Below are 22,127 nucleotides of genomic sequence, written 5' to 3'. Positions count from 1 at the left end.
GAATGACAGTAAGTGAATGACAATTTTTATTTTATTTTTCTCGTTCTTACAGATTAGACCTATTTGAATGTACAATATTTTTTGTGAACATGACAGGAATGTGGATCATGCTCTCCATGGAAATTGATATGTCTTTACAAGGTATGATTTACTTAGTATGTGGTGTATCCTTTCGACGCGCTGCTTTTTGTATTTCGAGAATAAATCACAGTCGTGATACTTTTTCATATTTTACATTCCATTTTACAATACAACCATATGGTAAATTTTATGTTCAGTAGCTTTTTATATTCTTTCCTATACATGCTGTGTACAGATGATGTAATTTCCTTTAGTCCATTCTTATCCATATGAGCATTCAGCATGATTTAGGGTATAGTCCCACGGTAGAATTTCCGCTTGCGGAATTCCGCCTCAAATTAAAGCCCATAGACTTCTATGGGATTCCGCACTCCTATTCACACTTCTGAATTTCCGCTTGCAGAATCCTGAAAGCGGAAATTCAGAAGTGTGAATAGGAGTGCGGAATCCCATAGAAGTCTATGGGCTTTAATTTGAGGCGGAATTCCTCAAGCGGAAATTTCGCCCGTGTGAATAGACCCTTAGGCTAGGTTCACACTACGGAATCTCTGTGCAGAATTTCTGCCAAAGATTTAGCCGGCGGTACTAAGACCGCACAGACTGCATTGCCGTCCCCATAGACGGCAATGCATTTCTGGGTGGATCTTTTGGGTGATCTGCTCAGAAATGCACCACAGTGTGAACCCAGAGTATGAATCCAGCTTTAGGGTACATTCAGATGAGTGGATCCACAGCGTATTTTATGCTGCGGATTTGCCGATGATGGACCCCTAATTGGTGCCTGAGATGTACCTGCTTGGAGCAGCAATGTGCCGCTACGAGCAGACACACTGCTGCGATGTGCGAGTCGCCACGCATGCGCAGTGTACTCGCACACATCGCAGCCGCTCCCCCTGCTCCCTGAGGTAGGCAGAGAGCAGCCTCAATGTGTGCGAGTATACTACATATGCGCGCGGCAACTCGCTCACAACACAGTGTTTGCTCATAGCGGCGTATTGCCCCTCCGAGCAGGCACATCTGAGGCACCAACTAGGGGTCCATCGTCAGCGGATCCACAACGTAAAATACGCTGTGGATCCGCCCATCTGAACGTACCCTAATGCTTCCTCTTAGCTCTAATCTCATCTCTCCCAGCTTACCCCTGCTGGATCACTGTATGTTGCGCTGTGTTAGAGGCTCATAGGTAAAACCGCTGTGTTAAAGGCATGGTGCAGCAGAACATTCACTCATCAGGCATGAGTCTGTCAGTACAGTACTAATAACAACGTATGAGACTGAGATCTAATTCGAGATCACAAGATAATTAAAGCAATCCATGTTCATAAAGGATTAGAAAATCAGAGTTGATTCCTGCCAAAAACAGCACCACACATGTCCTCAGGTTGTGTGCAGTATTGCACTTCAGTCCCATTGAAGTAAATGGAGCCAAGTTGTAATACCACAGAAAACCTGATGACTGGTGTGGTGTTGTTTTTGGAAGAAATCAGCTCTGCTTTTCTATTCCTAAATAACCACTTTAAAGGGGTTATCCCAACATAATAAGTCATTACTTATGCTATGATAAGGGATAGCTTATCGATGGAGGTCCAATCCAAAAGGGACCCTGACTGAGGTCAATTGTCCCATGGGTAAATGGAGTGGAAGTGCACTCAGCTGCTGCTCCTCCATTCACCTTTTATGGGACTTCTGATGATAGCTGAGTAAGAGGCTCGACCATTGTCTCATAGACCCAATCGCTGTTCTTGTGATTGGGGTGGGGGTGGGGGGGTGGGCAGGGGTTCCCATTGGTCATATCTAAACCAGTCAGATAACTATTCCCTATGTTGATAGATGATCACGTTTAACCTTAGCACAACCCTTAGCCATGTTATATTTAAATGATTTTTCTCACTACGAAGGCTAAGTTCATTCCACCATCATTTTTCTGTTGTTGTTCTGTCAATCCAGAAGCCTATTGACTTTAATTGGGTGTCCATCATGGTGTCAGGTATTTTACCAAACAAAAGAGTGCGGCATGCAGTGATATTTTGTCCTGGATTTTCTAAGATGTGAAAGAAGCCAAATATGTATGGAATATTATTAGATATGCCATAAGTGACGGTCAGAAAATCCATAGGCTTTTTTATTGATGTTTTTCATAAACATTCTCATAAGTATTAAAAATTCAATTCCTTGGACAATTTTTCGGTCTGTCAGTCATGTGTCTACATTGTTTTCTGGTTTAAGGTAATTTATACCAGTTTCCAAAGCTGTACTATGACCTTATTTAGGGTCCATACTACAGTTGTAACATCTGAAGTCCAGACACTATAGAAAAAGGTCTAAAGTGTATGGGGGCTTCCAGACTCTTCCCCGACAGATCATGTTAGGGGAGAGAAGAGTCATTTATGTTGTATTTTAACTGCCCAACCATATTATTCTGTGAGAGATGAGCCATCACCAGAGCTCTCTGGCTCCAGCTTACCCCTCCACTCTCCATAGACGACACATGAATGCTCAGCCATGCTGAACAGTCAGGTGTGTGGGGAGATCAAAAAAGATAAAAATAGATTGAAGGTGTATGTCCACCTTAACTTTGGTTCTGTAGAGCTGTGGTGGTACTGCATCTGTAATTCAGATCCTAAAATGGCTGTGAAAATTAATCTCTAATATGGCTTTCCCACATAAGAAATGCATCAGCACTGTGCTTGGCTGTTTCCCTCATTCCCATAGACTAATAGAATGGCAGCAGGAATGTGGGCTACGGACCCCTATTCTAATGATCAGTGGGACACAACATGCGTGTTATTTAAATCCCTCCCACCAATACAAAAGATAATAATCACAGCTAGGCTGCATTCACACCATGTTTTTTGCAATACAGTTCCCGTATCAGGATTTTGATTAAAAACGGATTCCACCAAACCGGACTAAACCGTATCAAAATTAACCCGTATACGGTTTGAAAAATGATGTCCGGTTGCATCTGTTATACATTTTCAACTTTTTATTCCATTATGAATAAAGTTTCACTTCTTTGTTGAAATTCCAAGAAAAAAACTTTTGGCGTGCACCGTGTAAGTCAAAAACCATATGGTGAAAACCGGATGGAACCATACGCACATACAGTTCTCTACGGTTCCCAATGACTCCCATGTTGAAAGAACCGTACAACGCTTCAATACAGGTTTTCATCCAGACCAAAAACCATGGTAGGCTACGGGGAAAAAAATTGACAAAACCGTACAAGACGCAAAAAGTACAAACCGGATGCATCGTTTGGCATACGGTTTTCAATACGGTTCTGTACGGTTTTCAAATTGAAAACGTATACGGGAACTGTATGGCAAAAACGTGGTGGGAACGTAGCCTTACATTGGACATCAGTGGAGTGCAAAATGATTTCATGTCAATGGAGCTTTAGGGGCACAAGAGTAATATTGGCTTCTGTAAACCCAAGTAGGCCACATAGTGTCAAAAACATCGCAACAATACAGTGATACACAGCATACAACAATACAGTGTTGAGAACAGGTAGGGATTTACCATTTAGACAAACTTTTTTTTACTTTTGTTTCTTGGTCTTACTCCATATACTCTCCCTCCTCAAACTATGGAGGAGGACAAAGGTCTTTGATAACAGGATATTACATTAGGATGTATTCACACATGGTGAGTAGAGAAGTAACAACTGTAGATATAGTATGGAAGAACAGTCATAGGCACTGGCAGTAGATCTGCCTTAGAGAAGCACATAGTAGCAGAGGGTAAGAGGGAACAGCAAATGCTATGGCCCCATGAGCAGTTGCAGCTCACACAGATATTCATCTGTAACTTTGGTACTGACTTCCTTTTCCATTGTAAGAATTATGTACTGTATCTCTTCTTAGTTTGTAAGGAACCTAATGTAAAAGAGGTCTTGGGCTCTTACTAAATCCACATATACTATATATTACTATTGAGCACTATAAAATATAGCACAGCAGAGGCAGCCATTCTGCTCAATAAATAAAATGTTTTCCTATAACCTATAAAATAAATTGAATTCCGTCTTAAGATAATGTCTCAGGACGACTCAGGCATATTGTATTGACCCAGTGCTGAACGTATGTTCCTTGGGTTCACTAGAGGAAACAACTCTAAGGAACTATCACCTATACATCCACCTTTCATTACATCCTTAATGATACTGTCATCATGTGGATACAGTATATATCATTCCTAACGGGTATTTGTGAATAGAATAATTATCTGGAGCAGAGATTGGTGGGTTCCCAATCCAGCTTCAGATGAGGTTTTCTTCTGCTGGACCTTTGTGGCAAGTACAGTGTTATAATATAGGCCCAATGGAGGATCCTTGTGTAGTCTAGTGGGCCAGTCCAACCCAAATTTGACTTACAAATGGCTGCTTCTGTTGTACACATTTATGCATGAAATATTCTATATAAAAATAAACAAATTGTGTTCCAAAAAATATATCTTGAAAAAATAATAGTAATATGTGTACCTGATCTATAGCATATTTTTGTTTAAATGAAGATGACTTGAAAAGCAGTAAAAGAGATACTGATATGAGCTTCTAATTTTGTCCAAGGTAATATGTCCCATTTTCACAATTTATGAAATCTTTTAATTCAGTCTGCTACGTGTCCCACTTGTCAGTCAAAGCAGCCTAAAGCTTGCAAATGTCTGTCCATTAATGATTTGCCAAAAGAAAAAAAAAATGTCTTTATCCCCATCCCTTAGACATAACCAACCCCATGGAAGAAGGTCTCTGTAGACTTCCATGACAATGAAAGGCATAAACACGGGGCCTTCTGTTTGGAGTCCATACATTGGCTCCATCATCTCTTGGAAAACATAATCAAGTTTGCTTGCAAGGAAAAGAGGGCATGTTATAGTTGAAGTGCATTCTCGGCCGGATGGCAGGATTTCACAGTTCGGCTCAGTCGGTTCCATTAGCAAATTCTTCCAGTAGGTTTTCTAAACTTGAGATGCGCTTCTCTTGAGACTCAACAGTGGCTCGCAAATATTTGATTTCTTCCATAAGTTCTTCTAGAGAGACTTTCTAGTGAAGAAAAACAGAAAAACACATATGAACAAAATGCACTTGTTAGTGGGAAAAGCTGCATTAAAAAGCATTACCCCTTAACAACCAACTACAGATCATGAGCAGGTGCTAGTTCCTGCATTCTAATGGACATATATTTCCTGGTGATCTTGTGGGCAATGCCCAGAATACCCATGAGATCCCAGCAGGAGCTCATCTGTAATACACAGCCAGGCTCCTGCTGCGACAGCCAGAATTGTGGTTGACCCTTTAAATGCTTCTATCAATAGCGACTGTAGCTACTGTATCTAAAGTGTTTGACACTTTGATCGCAGGGTCATTTGGCCTAACAATCTTCCCCTGGTCTACTATTGGCATCTGCTTCTAGGCCATTCCAGACATATAGCCGAATAGCGTGCTTGTCAGTGCAATACTGACGGGCTGCAATGTTTTGGAATACTATAGATTTTTTGCAAATTCCATGTTACGGTTGTAGTTTGACACCATTTACCTACCTTAGCTGTGACGCAGTGTGATCAATGCAGTGCGACACAGTGATTTTTGGCCATGTGACCCCTGTTACAGACAGAATCTCTATGCAGCCCCAGCCTTATACCAATGATCACATTATTGCTGCTTCTTCTTTCAGGAAGAAAATCCTCCTACTCAAAAAACTCAGAAGAGACAATGGTGGCATTGCTGTTTTTTTTTATTTCCTCCCCCCAAAAATAGCTAAAGCCAATTAATAAATTATGTGTACCTCAAAATTGTGCCATTGAAAAATACAACTCTCCCTGCAAAAAGCAAGCCCTCATACAGTTACATAAATAAATAAATAAAGGAAAAAAAAAATGTAATCTTGGAATAAAGTGATGAACAAAAAGAGAAAAAAATATTTGTTGTTAAATGGGTCCTAGAGACATGCCAAAAAAGTACAGAGACAGGTGTCAGCAGAGAGCACTGTGGGGGAAAAAAAGAAATTCAAAAAGCAAAGAATTTCCTCTGTAACATACAGCTGCTAATAAGTACTGGAAGGATAAAGATTTACAAAGTAATTTACAAATTTGTTTAACTTTCTGACACCAATTAATAAAAAATAAAAAAATTTAAAAAATTCCACAGGAGTACCCCTTTAAAGCTCCTGATTTTATGGTCCCTAAGTTTTGGTTGTCTATTTGCTATTTATAAAAGTGGTGTCTTCTTATAAGGCAGAGGGCCTATGTTCGACTGCTACCCCTGCACCCATACAGTATGATTTCCCTATGACAGTGGTTTTGTTTAGCCAGTTTCATGTTTATTAGACGAGTGAAGTACTTACTGAGAAGCCGGTTTCACAGGAAGAGTAACTTCTGCGTGGCCCAGTTGGTGGTTTGTTGTCCAAAATGTTTTTCTTGGTGACTTTAAGTTCTCTGTTCTTCACAGGAACATAGCCATCCCTGAGTGATATCAATATGGGGTCAGCAGTCTGACCTGCAAACCATTCATCGGCTTCAAGGGCTGGTTCAGGTCCAGGTGTGTCTGGGTACAGATCATCCTGGAAGAGGTCTGACTATAAGAGACAAGAGCACCAGTCTTATTATTGCAGGGACTCCAGGCTTAGATTGTAAATGCTGTAGGGTGTTTTATACATTCTTATCCAAGGAATAGTTTCTATCAGTGAATCTGGTTGCAATTGTTTGTAGTTTGGTTGCATTTGGTTGTACAGGGTGGGCCATTTATATGGATACACCTTAATACAATGGGAATGGTTGGTGATATTAACTTCCTGTTTGGCACATTAGTATATGTGAGGGGGGAAACTTTTCAACATGGGTGGTGACCATGGCGGCAATTTTAAAGTTGGCCATTTTGAATCCAACTTTTGTTTTTTCAATAGGAAGAGGGTCATGTGACACATCAAACCTATTGGGAATTTCACAAGAAAAACAATGATCAGCTTGGTTTTAACGTAACTTTATTCTTTCATGAGTTATTTACAAGTTTCTGAACACTTATAAAATGTGTTCAATGTGCTGCCCATTGTGTTGGATTGTCAATGCAACCCTCTTCTCCCACTCTTCACATACTGATAGCAACACCGCAGGAGAAATGCGAGCACAGGCTTCCAGTATCCATAGTTTCAGGTGCTGTAGAATGGGCAAAACAAAAATTGGAACAGGACCCTCAGTTTACGCAGAAGATTATGTTCAGTGATGAGGCAAACTTTTATGTGAATGGTGAAGTTAACAAACAAAACCACCGCTATTGGTCTGACACTAACCCACATTGGATAGATCACTCCAAGATTGTTGGAACACAAAAATTGATTGTATGGTATATGGGGTACAAAGATAGTGGGGCCATTCTTCATCAATGGAAACCTCAAGGCCACTGGATATGCGAAATTGCTACATGATGATGTGTTTCCCTCTTTATGCACTGAAGCTGGCACTTTCCCTGAGTTTTTCCAGCAAGATGGTGCACCACCACATTATGGGTGTCAGGTCCGAGCATTCCTAGATGAACAGTTTCCTGGAAAGTGGATTGGTCGTCATGGGCCAGTTGAATGGCCCCCAAGGTCTCCTGATCTGACCCCCTTAGACTTTTATCTTTGGGGTCATCTGAAGGCAATTGTCTATGCTGTGAAGATACGAGATGTGCAGCACCTGAAACTACAGATACTGGAAGCCTGTGCTAGCATTTCTCCTGCGGTGTTGCTATCAGTGTGTGAAGAGTGGGAGAAGAGGGTTGCATTGACAATCCAACACAATGGGCAGCAAATTGAACACATTTTATAAGTGGTCAGAAACTTGTAAATAACTCATGAAAGAATAAAGTTACGTTAAAACCAAGCACATCATTGTTTTTCTTGTGAAATTCCCAATAGGTTTGATGTGTCACATGACCCTCTTCCTATTGAAAAAACAAAAGTTGGATTCAAAATGTCCGACTTCAAAATGGCCGCCATGGTCACCACCCATCTTGAAAAGTTTCCCCCTTCACATATACTGATGTGCCACAAACAGGAAGTTAATATCACCAACCATTCCCATTTTATTAAGGTGTATCCATATAAATGGCCCACCCTGTAGTTTGAGCTTAGTAGGCTCAGTCTCTGATTCAGGCAGTCAGTCAAAAGATGTCACCTGTATCCAGAGCTTGTGACAGGGATCATGGTGACCTCTGACCAGTCTGCCATTTCTTTCCAAAGGCTTACAATTACATCTGGTGGCAATGGAGCTAAAAACAGGGACATTTAGCTGTTCTTTACAGCACATTTATATGTTGATCATATGAACTCACTATTAGCAATGGTTAACTGGATGCATTCTGACCCTTACTGACCTGTTCAATTTCTTCCATGTTTTGCAAATACTGGTAAAATGGCTATTATTTTTCTGATTTTTAAAATTATTTTAAATTCAAGATCATTTTTACTTCAAGCATCTCCCCTTTCTTTCTTGTTTGGTAGTTCTAAGTTTTGGAGTCTCTTTACACTACGCTGTTTTACAGAAGGGGTCACTGCCATTTCATTCTTTTTCCCCGTTTTTGCTGCTTTAGGTTTTTCCGAACAATAATTGGGTAAGAGGTCAGCACTCAGTTAGTACGTGGTTCTCGCAGTCAAGTCTCTTCAAAAATAGTGTAGAAAAGATCTTGACTATGGATTTCAGTTTAAAGCAAATCTTGTCTTTTATTCAAATATAATGATCTTTTGTGACTCGCAGGACGGCTTTGACAAATAACCGTCATCAGCTGCAGATCTTTTCTACACTATTATGTATAAGGAGTTTCTATCAGTGAATCTGGTTGCAATTGTTTGTAGTTTGGTTGCATTTGGTTGTACAGAGTGGGCCATTTATATGGATACACCTTAATACAATGGGAATGGTTGGTGATATTAACTTCCTGTTTGGCACATTAGTATATGTGAGGGGGGAAACTTTTCAACATGGGTGGTGACCATGGCGGCAATTTTAAAGTTGGCCATTTTGAATCCAACTTTTGTTTTTTCAATAGGAAGAGGGTCATGTGACACATCAAACCTATTGGGAATTTCACAAGAAAAACAATGATCAGCTTGGTTTTAACGTAACTTTATTCTTTCATGAGTTATTTACAAGTTTCTGAACACTTATAAAATGTGTTCAATGTGCTGCCCATTGTGTTGGATTGTCAATGCAACCCTCTTCTCCCACTCTTCACATACTGATAGCAACACCGCAGGAGAAATGCGAGCACAGGCTTCCAGTATCCATAGTTTCAGGTGCTGTAGAATGGGCAAAACAAAAATTGGAACAGGACCCTCAGTTTACGCAGAAGATTATGTTCAGTGATGAGGCAAACTTTTATGTGAATGGTGAAGTTAACAAACAAAACCACCGCTATTGGTCTGACACTAACCCACATTGGATAGATCACTCCAAGATTGTTGGAACACAAAAATTGATTGTATGGTATATGGGGTACAAAGATAGTGGGGCCATTCTTCATCAATGGAAACCTCAAGGCCACTGGATATGCGAAATTGCTACATGATGATGTGTTTCCCTCTTTATGCACTGAAGCTGGCACTTTCCCTGAGTTTTTCCAGCAAGATGGTGCACCACCACATTATGGGTGTCAGGTCCGAGCATTCCTAGATGAACAGTTTCCTGGAAAGTGGATTGGTCGTCATGGGCCAGTTGAATGGCCCCCAAGGTCTCCTGATCTGACCCCCTTAGACTTTTATCTTTGGGGTCATCTGAAGGCAATTGTCTATGCTGTGAAGATACGAGATGTGCAGCACCTGAAACTACAGATACTGGAAGCCTGTGCTAGCATTTCTCCTGCGGTGTTGCTATCAGTGTGTGAAGAGTGGGAGAAGAGGGTTGCATTGACAATCCAACACAATGGGCAGCAAATTGAACACATTTTATAAGTGGTCAGAAACTTGTAAATAACTCATGAAAGAATAAAGTTACGTTAAAACCAAGCACATCATTGTTTTTCTTGTGAAATTCCCAATAGGTTTGATGTGTCACATGACCCTCTTCCTATTGAAAAAACAAAAGTTGGATTCAAAATGTCCGACTTCAAAATGGCCGCCATGGTCACCACCCATCTTGAAAAGTTTCCCCCTTCACATATACTGATGTGCCACAAACAGGAAGTTAATATCACCAACCATTCCCATTTTATTAAGGTGTATCCATATAAATGGCCCACCCTGTAGTTTGAGCTTAGTAGGCTCAGTCTCTGATTCAGGCAGTCAGTCAAAAGATGTCACCTGTATCCAGAGCTTGTGACAGGGATCATGGTGACCTCTGACCAGTCTGCCATTTCTTTCCAAAGGCTTACAATTACATCTGGTGGCAATGGAGCTAAAAACAGGGACATTTAGCTGTTCTTTACAGCACATTTATATGTTGATCATATGAACTCACTATTAGCAATGGTTAACTGGATGCATTCTGACCCTTACTGACCTGTTCAATTTCTTCCATGTTTTGCAAATACTGGTAAAATGGCTATTATTTTTCTGATTTTTAAAATTATTTTAAATTCAAGATCATTTTTACTTCAAGCATCTCCCCTTTCTTTCTTGTTTGGTAGTTCTAAGTTTTGGAGTCTCTTTACACTACGCTGTTTTACAGAAGGGGTCACTGCCATTTCATTCTTTTTCCCCGTTTTTGCTGCTTTAGGTTTTTCCGAACAATAATTGGGTAAGAGGTCAGCACTCAGTTAGTACGTGGTTCTCGCAGTCAAGTCTCTTCAAAAATAGTGTAGAAAAGATCTTGACTATGGATTTCAGTTTAAAGCAAATCTTGTCTTTTATTCAAATATAATGATCTTTTGTGACTCGCAGGACGGCTTTGACAAATAACCGTCATCAGCTGCAGATCTTTTCTACACTATTATGTATAAGGAGTTTCTATCAGTGAATCTGGTTGCAATTGTTTGTAGTTTGGTTGCATTTGGTTGTACAGGGTGGGCCATTTATATGGATACACCTTAATACAATGGGAATGGTTGGTGATATTAACTTCCTGTTTGGCACATTAGTATATGTGAGGGGGGAAACTTTTCAACATGGGTGGTGACCATGGCGGCAATTTTAAAGTTGGCCATTTTGAATCCAACTTTTGTTTTTTCAATAGGAAGAGGGTCATGTGACACATCAAACCTATTGGGAATTTCACAAGAAAAACAATGATCAGCTTGGTTTTAACGTAACTTTATTCTTTCATGAGTTATTTACAAGTTTCTGAACACTTATAAAATGTGTTCAATGTGCTGCCCATTGTGTTGGATTGTCAATGCAACCCTCTTCTCCCACTCTTCACATACTGATAGCAACACCGCAGGAGAAATGCGAGCACAGGCTTCCAGTATCCATAGTTTCAGGTGCTGTAGAATGGGCAAAACAAAAATTGGAACAGGACCCTCAGTTTACGCAGAAGATTATGTTCAGTGATGAGGCAAACTTTTATGTGAATGGTGAAGTTAACAAACAAAACCACCGCTATTGGTCTGACACTAACCCACATTGGATAGATCACTCCAAGATTGTTGGAACACAAAAATTGATTGTATGGTATATGGGGTACAAAGATAGTGGGGCCATTCTTCATCAATGGAAACCTCAAGGCCACTGGATATGCGAAATTGCTACATGATGATGTGTTTCCCTCTTTATGCACTGAAGCTGGCACTTTCCCTGAGTTTTTCCAGCAAGATGGTGCACCACCACATTATGGGTGTCAGGTCCGAGCATTCCTAGATGAACAGTTTCCTGGAAAGTGGATTGGTCGTCATGGGCCAGTTGAATGGCCCCCAAGGTCTCCTGATCTGACCCCCTTAGACTTTTATCTTTGGGGTCATCTGAAGGCAATTGTCTATGCTGTGAAGATACGAGATGTGCAGCACCTGAAACTACAGATACTGGAAGCCTGTGCTAGCATTTCTCCTGCGGTGTTGCTATCAGTGTGTGAAGAGTGGGAGAAGAGGGTTGCATTGACAATCCAACACAATGGGCAGCAAATTGAACACATTTTATAAGTGGTCAGAAACTTGTAAATAACTCATGAAAGAATAAAGTTACGTTAAAACCAAGCACATCATTGTTTTTCTTGTGAAATTCCCAATAGGTTTGATGTGTCACATGACCCTCTTCCTATTGAAAAAACAAAAGTTGGATTCAAAATGTCCGACTTCAAAATGGCCGCCATGGTCACCACCCATCTTGAAAAGTTTCCCCCTTCACATATACTGATGTGCCACAAACAGGAAGTTAATATCACCAACCATTCCCATTTTATTAAGGTGTATCCATATAAATGGCCCACCCTGTAGTTTGAGCTTAGTAGGCTCAGTCTCTGATTCAGGCAGTCAGTCAAAAGATGTCACCTGTATCCAGAGCTTGTGACAGGGATCATGGTGACCTCTGACCAGTCTGCCATTTCTTTCCAAAGGCTTACAATTACATCTGGTGGCAATGGAGCTAAAAACAGGGACATTTAGCTGTTCTTTACAGCACATTTATATGTTGATCATATGAACTCACTATTAGCAATGGTTAACTGGATGCATTCTGACCCTTACTGACCTGTTCAATTTCTTCCATGTTTTGCAAATACTGGTAAAATGGCTATTATTTTTCTGATTTTTAAAATTATTTTAAATTCAAGATCATTTTTACTTCAAGCATCTCCCCTTTCTTTCTTGTTTGGTAGTTCTAAGTTTTGGAGTCTCTTTACACTACGCTGTTTTACAGAAGGGGTCACTGCCATTTCATTCTTTTTCCCCGTTTTTGCTGCTTTAGGTTTTTCCGAACAATAATTGGGTAAGAGGTCAGCATTCAGTTAGTACGTGGTTCTCGCAGTCAAGTCTCTTCAAAAATAGTGTAGAAAAGATCTTGACTATGGATTTCAGTTTAAAGCAAATCTTGTCTTTTATTCAAATATAATGATCTTTTGTGACTCGCAGGACGGCTTTGACAAATAACCGTCATCAGCTGCAGATCTTTTCTACACTATTATGTATAAGGAGCAACTGGAAAGACAGAAATAGCGGTATGATCTCCTGCGCAGCCATGGTTCTAAGGCTCCTTTCACACTACAAAATTACTCTGTTTTAAACATCTGTACGAAGTGCATGCACTATTTCTCCCGTTATTATCTATCGTCACAAAATAACAGCCGTTATTAATAACGGGCAATAACGGGTTAAAACGGATATTAGAAAAAAAAACTAGACTATAATGGGATTTTCTAACGGCCGTATAGGATTTTGTAACTGCCGTTTTCAGCTGATTTTCAGACGGAACTTCGAGCGGATCTTTAAAACGGAGTAATTTTGTAGTGTGAAAGAAGCCTAAAGCATTGTAAAAACACAGCTCTTAGAATAAAACCCCCTTAGTAACTGCCTAAATTGTAAAATGATTAGTAATAATTACTTTTCAAATATCCTAGTAGGGAACCCTAAGTTATTCTCACCAAGATGTACACTACCCAAAAGTAGCCTCTGAGAGCAGTGGTAGAAGCAGTGTTGCACGCTCCTATGGCATGGATCCAGTGTCTAATTAGATCACACCTGTAATCATTTACATGTTTGAGACATAACTGCATGATGGGTTTTGCAGCAATCCGACATCACTATCTGGATGCAATATTTTGTCAATGACTATAAATATAACATTATCGACGGTCATCATCAGCCAAATATATGGAATAGAAATGCACATGAACATTTTACAGGAGGCACAAAAGATGGAAATAAATTATGATGGAAATTTGCACAAAACTACTGTGTGTAGAAGTCTATCCTTCACCTTTCTTGGGACTGTCATAACAATGGGTTCACATTTCCTCTCGTGCAGTTTGTAAAATCTGTAGAAATTCATTTAAACAAAATAATTAGTTTAGAGAAGCAAATATAAAAATAACAGATGCTATAAAATATAGGGTTGTGTTTCCACTTAGCAGTTTTTTGGAAAACTACCGCTGCAGTTTTTGAGCCAATCCATGTGGAAGGAGAAGTATAAGTCCTTTCTTTATATTTCCCATTCATTTTGAATCCACCTTTGGCTTTGGCTGAAAAACTGTAGTGACAATTTAGCAAATAACTGCTTTATGGAAACACAACCTAATGATGTTTTAGTTAAATGTAAGGAACAATTTAAGAACATGGAGCCATTTTGGTCACACACCAACACAATTGGCAATTAACAGTATTATAAAAGAGTGTTTAGCAGGGAGAGTCAGGCCCTGTTCTGGGGATAGAGGGTACAATTTTAATAGCTTAAAGGGGTACTCCGCCCTTAGACATCTTATCCCCTATCCAAAGGATAGGAGATAAGACATCAGATCGCGGGGGTCCCACCGCTGGGGACCCCGGGATCTCGGCTGCAGCACTGACCTGTTGCGGCTTCTGGAAACGCTGGAGGCTTCGGCTCCCGACCACGGTGACGTGAGATCGTCACGACTCCGCCCCCGTGTGACGTAATGCCCCGCCCCTCAATGCAAGCAACAGCCGTCACGCCCCTTCCCATAGACTTGCATTGAGGGGGCGGGGCGGGGCGTGATGTCACACGGGGCGGAGTCATGAGGTCACGATCTCCCATCACCGTGGTCGTGAGGCGTTAGCATGAGAGCCTCCAGCGATGCTGGAAGCTGCAATAGGTGGGTGCTGCAGCCGAGACCCCGGAGGTCCCCAGCGGCGGGACTCCCGCGATCTGACATCTTATCCCCTATCCTTTCGATAGGGGATAAGATGTCTAGGGGCGGAGTACCCCTTTAATAACCCATTTATGGTCTATTCACACGAACAGTATTCTGTGCAGATTTGATGGGCAGGATTTTCTGCTGCAGATTTCAATGTAAACTGAACACCGCTTCAAATCCTGCGCATCAAATCTGTGCAGAATACTGTACGTGTGAATAGACCCTTAAAGGGATTTTTCAGGACTTTTTTTTTTTTTTATTCATGACGCATTCTCATGAAAGAATATGAATATCTGTCTGATGGAGGTCCAACACCCTGCAGCTTCACCGATCCGCTGTTTGCCAAGGCCACAGCGCCCACATAGACAGAGAACAAAGCCAGAAGAAGACAGCTTCGTACATTTTGTAGTGGCCGTGCTTTTTACTGCTATTGAAGGGAATAAGGGCCCATTCACACTACTTTATGTCTGCCCAGAGAAATTCCAGGTGGCACTAGGACCACTTGGACATGCTCTGTAGGTTCCGCCAAATTAATGAATTAGCATCTTTCTTACGGGGGAATCTATATTTCTGCAACAATGGGAGGCTGCTGCACCAGAATTTTGGAGTGTGAATGCGCCCCAAGAGGTCAGCAGCAGTAACCCAGCACAGCAACTTAACATTTTGAGCACTTTTAAAACATCTTCACATTGCAAGACAACCCCTTCACACTCACAACAAATCAATATGTTGTGCCAATATTGGCGATAAAAGGCTGTTTACCCCTCAACTGCTCAGAGGGATGTTGATTGGGTAACACTAATCCCCCTTATTTAGCCCATGCTTTTTCCCTAGAATTTCATGCTGAAAGTCTGTGCCCCTGCCTTACCTGGCAATTTCACATTTACTGACATCCAAGCCCCTCTTGGGCATGAAACCCATTCCCCTCTGGGGTTCCTTGCTGCTGAAGGTACTCAAGTAATGGACGTAGGGCGCCTCTGATGTTATTTCAAAGTATCGAATACTACTGTCTCCCTGAAAGGAAAGGCATTGAAATCTGGTTTATTGTTTAAAAATTGGTAGGCTATATTTTCCTGTATATTACAGAACAAAGTACTACATTTGCATAAATAAGTCAAGGCCAAATATATGTTTAAGGGTCACTCCGGAGGAAAACAAATTTTTTTTTTTAAAGGGGTTCTCCAGTGAAAAACGTATTTTTTTTTTTTAAATCAACTGGTGCCAGAAAGTTAAACAGATGTGTAAATTACTTCTGTTTTAAAATCTTAATCCTTCCAATACTTGTCAGCGGCTGTGTGCTCCACAGGAAGTTGTGTTTCTCTCTGGAATTGTTTTCAGTCTGGCCACAGTGCTCTCTGCTTGATTTACAAACCTGTTTAACTTTGTGGCACCAGTTGATTTAAAGGGGTACTCCGGTGAAAAACTTTTTTTTTTTAAATCAACTGCTGCCAGAAAGTTAAACAGATTTGTAAATTACTTCTATTAAAAAATCTTAATCCTTCCTGTACTTATTAGCTGCTGAATACTACAGTGGAAATTCTTTTCTTTTTGAAACACAGAGCTGTCTGCTGACATCATGAGCACAGTGCCATAGTTTGCTATGGGGATTTCCTTTTACGCTGGCAGTTCCTAAAATGGACAGAGATGTCAGCAGAGAGCACAGTGCTCATGATGTCAGCAGACAGCTCTGTGTTTCAAAAAGAAAAAAATTTCCACTGTAGTATTCAGCAGCTAATAAGTACAGGAAGGATTAAGATTTTAAAACAGAAGTAATTTACATATCTGTTTAACTTTCTGGCACCAGTTGATTTAAAAAAATGTGTTTTCCACCAGAGTATCCCTTTCAAGCAATACGTACCTTCAAGAAATCACACTGAAATAATTGTACGTCCTTGTTTCAATAGTCTGATGGGAATACAATTATTCTTAAAGCAAACATACCAAATAGCTTTTCTCTAAAAGACATAAAAGGCTTCTCTTCTGCCCACTACTAGTGGCTACCCTGTATCAGTGTTTTCCAACTAGACTGCCTCCAGCTGTTGCAAACCTACAACTCTCAGCTTGTCCGAAAAGACAATGGCTGTCTGAGCCCACTGGGAGTTGTAGTTTTGCAACAGCTCGGGGCACACAGGTGGGAAACACTGCTGTACCTTAAAGGGTTACTCCGCTACCCAGCATCTGGAACATTGAGTTCCGAATGCTGTGTGCAGGCTTCCGTGCTCACGCCCGCCCCCTCGTGACGTCACGCCCCGTCATGTGATGCCATGTCTCGCCCCCTCAATGCAAGTCTATGGGAGGGGGCGTGACGGCCCCACAGACTTTCATTGAGGGGACAGGCTGTGACATCACGAGGGGGCAGGTGTGAACATGGAAGCCTGCACACATCATTCAGAACTCAATGTTCCGGACACTGGGGAGCGGAGTAACCCTTTAAGGCTCATCCTCTTCCTTTAAAGCTCATTAAAGGGGTATTTCACCCCTAGACATCTTATCCCCTATCCAAAGGTGTAAAGTAGCTGCAGAGTTATGCCCAATTCCTCATCTGTTGCGTCTTTGTGTGCAATAAAGGTGGGGATCCGCTTGCTGAGCTCACATGTCTCCTCACTGTTCACGGCACGGCACGCCCCTGTGGTGATTGTTTGAATGTCTTCCCTAGCCTGCCAGGGGGAGAGCCCTGCTTTCTAAGCAGAATGAAATGCAGGCGATGCTGCCTCGCTACCCCCTGCCCCACTACTCCCCACCTCCGTTGCACACAGCACCCCAATATCAATAGATGAGGAAACTCCCCCAATTAATGTAATGGACCACTGTTGTTAATGCTGTATACCCGCACTATAATTCAGTATAAAGGGTTATTGCAGGTGAACAAACAAGCTGCCAGTTTCCCTTTTAGGCTAAGTTTCCACTTTTTGGAAAACTGCCACTGCAGTTTTTGAGTCAAAGTCAGAAGTGGATCCATGAGGAAGGAGAAGTGTAAGTCCTTCCTTTATATGTCTTATTCCTTCTGAATACACTTCTGGCTTTGGCTCAAAAACTACAATGGCAGTTTTCCGAAAACTGCCAGAAAAAAAACCAAGTGGAAACTTAGCCTTAGGGTACAATCACACGTGCAAATTTTTAGCGGGTTTTCCACGGCATATTTGAAAGTGGGCGGGCTCTTCTCGGCTGTCCGCAGCAGATTTTCCGCAGTGGAATTTATGCTGCGGAAAATCCGCCGCAAGCCCCATTGAAGTCAGTAGGGACTGTGGCGGATTTTCCGCAGCGTAAATTCTGCCGTGGAAAATCTGCTGCGGACAGCCAAGAAGAGCCCGCCCACTTTCAAATACGCAGCGGAAAACCCGCTAAAAAATCAGCGCGTGTGAACGTACCCTTAGGGTACGTTCCCACGTACGCAGATTTGATGTGCAGGATTTGATGCACAGGATTTTTTGCTGCAGTTTCAATGTAAACTAAATGACTGAGCACAGCTTCTAATCTGCAGTTACAAATCATGCGCATCAAATCTGTGCAGGATCCTGTATGTGTGAACGTATCCTAAAAACAGATCCATCAAAGGTGTCATGGCTCAAAGAGTGTGAAGACAGACTTGCAGACATTTTTGGCCACCTCCCATCCCATGAACTGAAACATGTGTGTACATACATAAAACCTGATGAAGAGTGGGTCCCGCCCCTCGAAACGCGTAGTTTTACTTGCATGCTTTTAATAAATATTTTTTATTTTTTAAGTCCGCATTTTGCCGGTTAATTGTTTAAACCCCACTCCAGACCTTCCAGAGGAGAGCGCTGTAGAAGACACCTTTTTCCAGGAGAATTATCTCTCCCCTATCTACACTTCTAAAGACCGTCCTTCACCAGCTAAGAACGGGACCGGTGCAGGCTGCACTCCTCTATCGCAACCACAGACTGTGGTATCACCCCCTCAATGGCATTGTGCTCAAAGTACAACACCAAAAGGTGAGCAAACCTTGCACTTTGCATAATTTTTTCGATAAAAGGATAATTGCGCTTAGATGCGCATAGGTCTATTTCAGTTTTTTTTATTTCACATAACTGCTACATACGGTACATACCTTGCCACAGAGGTAGACTATACTGGAGTCAGGGTCATAGAAAGGAAGTAACACTCCATTACTGGTGTCCATTTCTTGTAAGGCAATTGGTTCTTCAAAGTTACTCTAGACAGTACAGAGGTTATGTCAGTACAAGTGGGAAGTGAGAATATGATAGTATTAGTATGATTAGTGTTTGTGTTGACATTTTATTGACCATGTTTTACTGTAGAAGTTAGTAAAAAAAATTTGCTAATGTCACATTGAAAAAAATTCTATAAAAAAAAAAAAATTGGATGGTTTTAATAGACTTTTAGGAACAAAAAATGCACACCAGTGCACACTAGGCCTCACTTTATTTCTATGCCTGAGTCAGTGCATTCCAGCTGATCTAAGAGTGATATCAATGATATATTTAGACATGACCAATACTTGGTTAGGAGACAACGGGTAAACAGATTTGCAGTGGCAACCACTACTAGTATCCTTTACAGTATACAGATTGTATGTCGAGGTCGTCATCGAGTTTTCTAGAGATCCTGAAGAGCACATAAATGCATTTTGCAGTGGTCTCCAACCTGCGGACCTCCAGATGTTGCAAACTACAACTCCCAGCATGCCCGGACAGCCAACGGCTGTCCGGGCATGCTGGGAGTTGTAGTTTTGCAACATCTGGAGGTCCGCAGGTTGGAGACCACTGGCATATTGTATATAAGTGCATAAGTCAGGTTGTTTGGTATTCCTATAGGCAGTGTAATGGTGTATTACGGTAGTATTTTGCAGAATTTATCTTTTTTTTTTCTACTATTATAAAGGGTATTAGAAAACATGATGCCTTAGCCAGATGGTGAAGTCTGTTATATTGTATAATCACTTTACACAGGATTGCATGCCAACTTAATGTGTAACTTGTAGTAGTTAAAGGGGTACTCCGCTGCGCAGCGTTTGGAACAAACTGTTACAAACGCTAAAGCCAGTGTCGGGAGATTTTTATGTCATAGCCCTGCCCCATCATGACATCACACCCCGCCCTCTCAATGCAAGTCTATGGGAGGGGGCATGACGACTGTCACGCCCCCTCCCACAGACTTGCATTGAGGGAGTGGGGCATGATGTCATGAGGGGGCGGGGCTATGACATCACAATCTCCCGGCGACGGCTCCAGCGTTTGGAACAGTTTGTTCCAAATGCTGAACAGTGAAGTACCCGTTTAAGAGTGTAACTAGGATTTAAAGGCCACCATAGCAAAGTCAGGGATAAGCCTTACAGACAGCAGTTTACTTATTTTTAACAAGCTAAATAAAATGTACATTACCAGGTAGCACATGTTCTACATTAAAAAGAACTTCATACAAAAAGTAACACCGTTACTGTATGTACGTGGACCCCTCTGACTCTGTGCTATGGCTGCTTCAGCTATAGTTAAAGGAGCACTTCCATGGAAAACTTTTTTTTTTAAATCAACTGGTGCCAGAAAGTTAAACAGATTTGTAAATTACTTCTATCAAAAAAATGTACTCCTTCCAGTACTTTTTAGGGGCTGTATACTACAGAGGAAATGCTTATCTTTTTAGATTTCTCTGATGTCATGACCACAGTGCTCTCTGCTGACCTCTGCTGTCCATTTTAAGAGCAGAAATACATTCTCATGGCAAACATATGCTGTTCTGGACAGTTCCTAAAATGGACAGCAGAGGTCAGCAGAGAGCACTGTGGTCATGACATCAGAGAAATCTAAAAAGAAAAGCATTTCCTCTGTAGTATATAGCCCCTAAAAAGTACTGGAAGGAGTAAGATTTTTTTTATAGAAGTGATTTACAAATCTGTTTAACTTTCTGACACCAGTTGATAAAAAAAAAAAAAGTTTTCCATGGAAGTACCCCTTTAACCCCTTAAGGACGCAGGACGTAAATGTACGTCCTAGTGAGGTGGTACTTAACGCACCAGGACGTATATTTACGTCCTAAGCATAACCGCGGGCATCGGAGCGATGCCCGTGTCATGCGCGGCTGATCCCGGCTGCTGATCGCAGCCAGGGACCCGCCGGCAATGGCCGACGCCCGCGATCTCGCGGGCGTCCGCCATTAACCCCTCAGGTGCCGGGATCAATACAGATCCCGGCATCTGCGGGAGTTCGCGATTAAAATGAACGATCGGATCGCCCGCAGCGCTGCTGCGGGGATCCGATCATTCATAGCGCCGCACGGAGGTCCCCTCACCTTCCTCCGTGCGGCTCCCGGCGTCTCCTGCTCTGGTCTGAGATCGAGCAGACCAGAGCAGGAGATGACCGATAATACTGATCTGTTCTATGTCCTATACATAGAACAGATCAGTATTAGCAATCATGGTATTGCTATGAATAGTCCCCTATGGGGACTATTCAAGTGTAAAAAAAAATGTAAAAAAATGTAAAAGTAAAAGTAAAAAAAAAGTGAAAAATCCCCTCCCCCAATAAAAAAGTAAAACGTCCGTTTTTTCCTATTTTACCCCCAAAAAGCGTAAAAAACATTTTTTATAGACATATTTGGTATCCCCGCGTGCGTAAATGTCCGAACTATTAAAATAAAATGTTAATGATCCCGTACGGTGAACGGCGTGAACGAAAAAAAATAAAAAAAGTCCAAAATTCCTACTTTTTTAATACATTTTATTAAAAAAAAAATTATAAAAAATGTATTAAAAGTTTTTTATATACAAATGTGGTATCAAAAAAATGTACAGATCATGGCGCAAAAAATGAGCCCCCATACCGCCGCTTATACGGAAAAATAAAAAAGTTATAGGTCATCAAAATAAAGGGATTATAAACGTACTGTTACGCCGAGCGCTCCGGGTCCCCGCTCCTCCCCGGAGCGCTCGCTTCACTCTCCCCGCGGCAGCGCTCCGGTCACGTCCTCTGACCCGGGGCGCTGCGATTCCGCTGCCAGCCGGGATGCGATTCGCGATGCGGGTAGCGCCCGCTCGCGATGCGCACCCCGGCTCCCCTACCTGACTCGCTCTCCGTCTGTTCTGTCCCGGCGCGCGCGGCCCCGCTCCCTAGGGCGCGCGCGCGCCGGGTCTCTGCGATTTAAAGGGCCACTGCGCCGCTGATTGGCGCAGTGGTTCCAATTAGTGTGTTCACCTGTGCACTTCCCTATATCACCTCACTTCCCCTGCACTCCCTTGCCGGATCTTGTTGCCTTAGTGCCAGTGAAAGCGTTCCTTGTGTGTTCCTTGCCTGTGTTTCCAGACCTTCTGCCGTTGCCCCTGACTACGATCCTTGCTGCCTGCCCCGACCTTCTGCTAC

At 41.9% G+C, this 22,127-nt stretch overlaps 1 protein-coding gene across 7 annotated transcripts in view; it reads right to left on the bottom strand.

The window, feature by feature from the left end:
* Positions 1–540: 540 nt before the first annotated feature.
* The window catches only part of CORO6 (coronin 6), a 162,650-nt gene continuing 141,063 nt past the window's right edge, over positions 541–22,127 (bottom strand). For all 7 annotated transcript variants that reach the window (XM_056559001.1, XM_056558999.1, XM_056559006.1 and 4 more), the window contains 5 exons: positions 18,863–18,967; positions 15,659–15,804; positions 13,899–13,956; positions 6,429–6,659; positions 541–5,128 (listed from right to left, as the gene is read on the bottom strand). In XM_056559001.1, the coding sequence (XP_056414976.1) occupies positions 5,006–5,128; positions 6,429–6,659; positions 13,899–13,956; positions 15,659–15,804; positions 18,863–18,967 (663 nt within the window). In that variant the 3' untranslated portion in view covers positions 541–5,005. The remainder of the gene's footprint in view (positions 5,129–6,428; positions 6,660–13,898; positions 13,957–15,658; positions 15,805–18,862; positions 18,968–22,127) is intronic.

Source organism: Hyla sarda, chromosome 2 (assembly GCF_029499605.1).
Source record: "Hyla sarda isolate aHylSar1 chromosome 2, aHylSar1.hap1, whole genome shotgun sequence".
Lineage (NCBI taxonomy): Eukaryota > Metazoa > Chordata > Amphibia > Anura > Hylidae > Hyla > Hyla sarda.
Note: the sequence above shows the minus strand (reverse complement) of the source record. Positions and strands in the feature narration are given on the sequence as shown.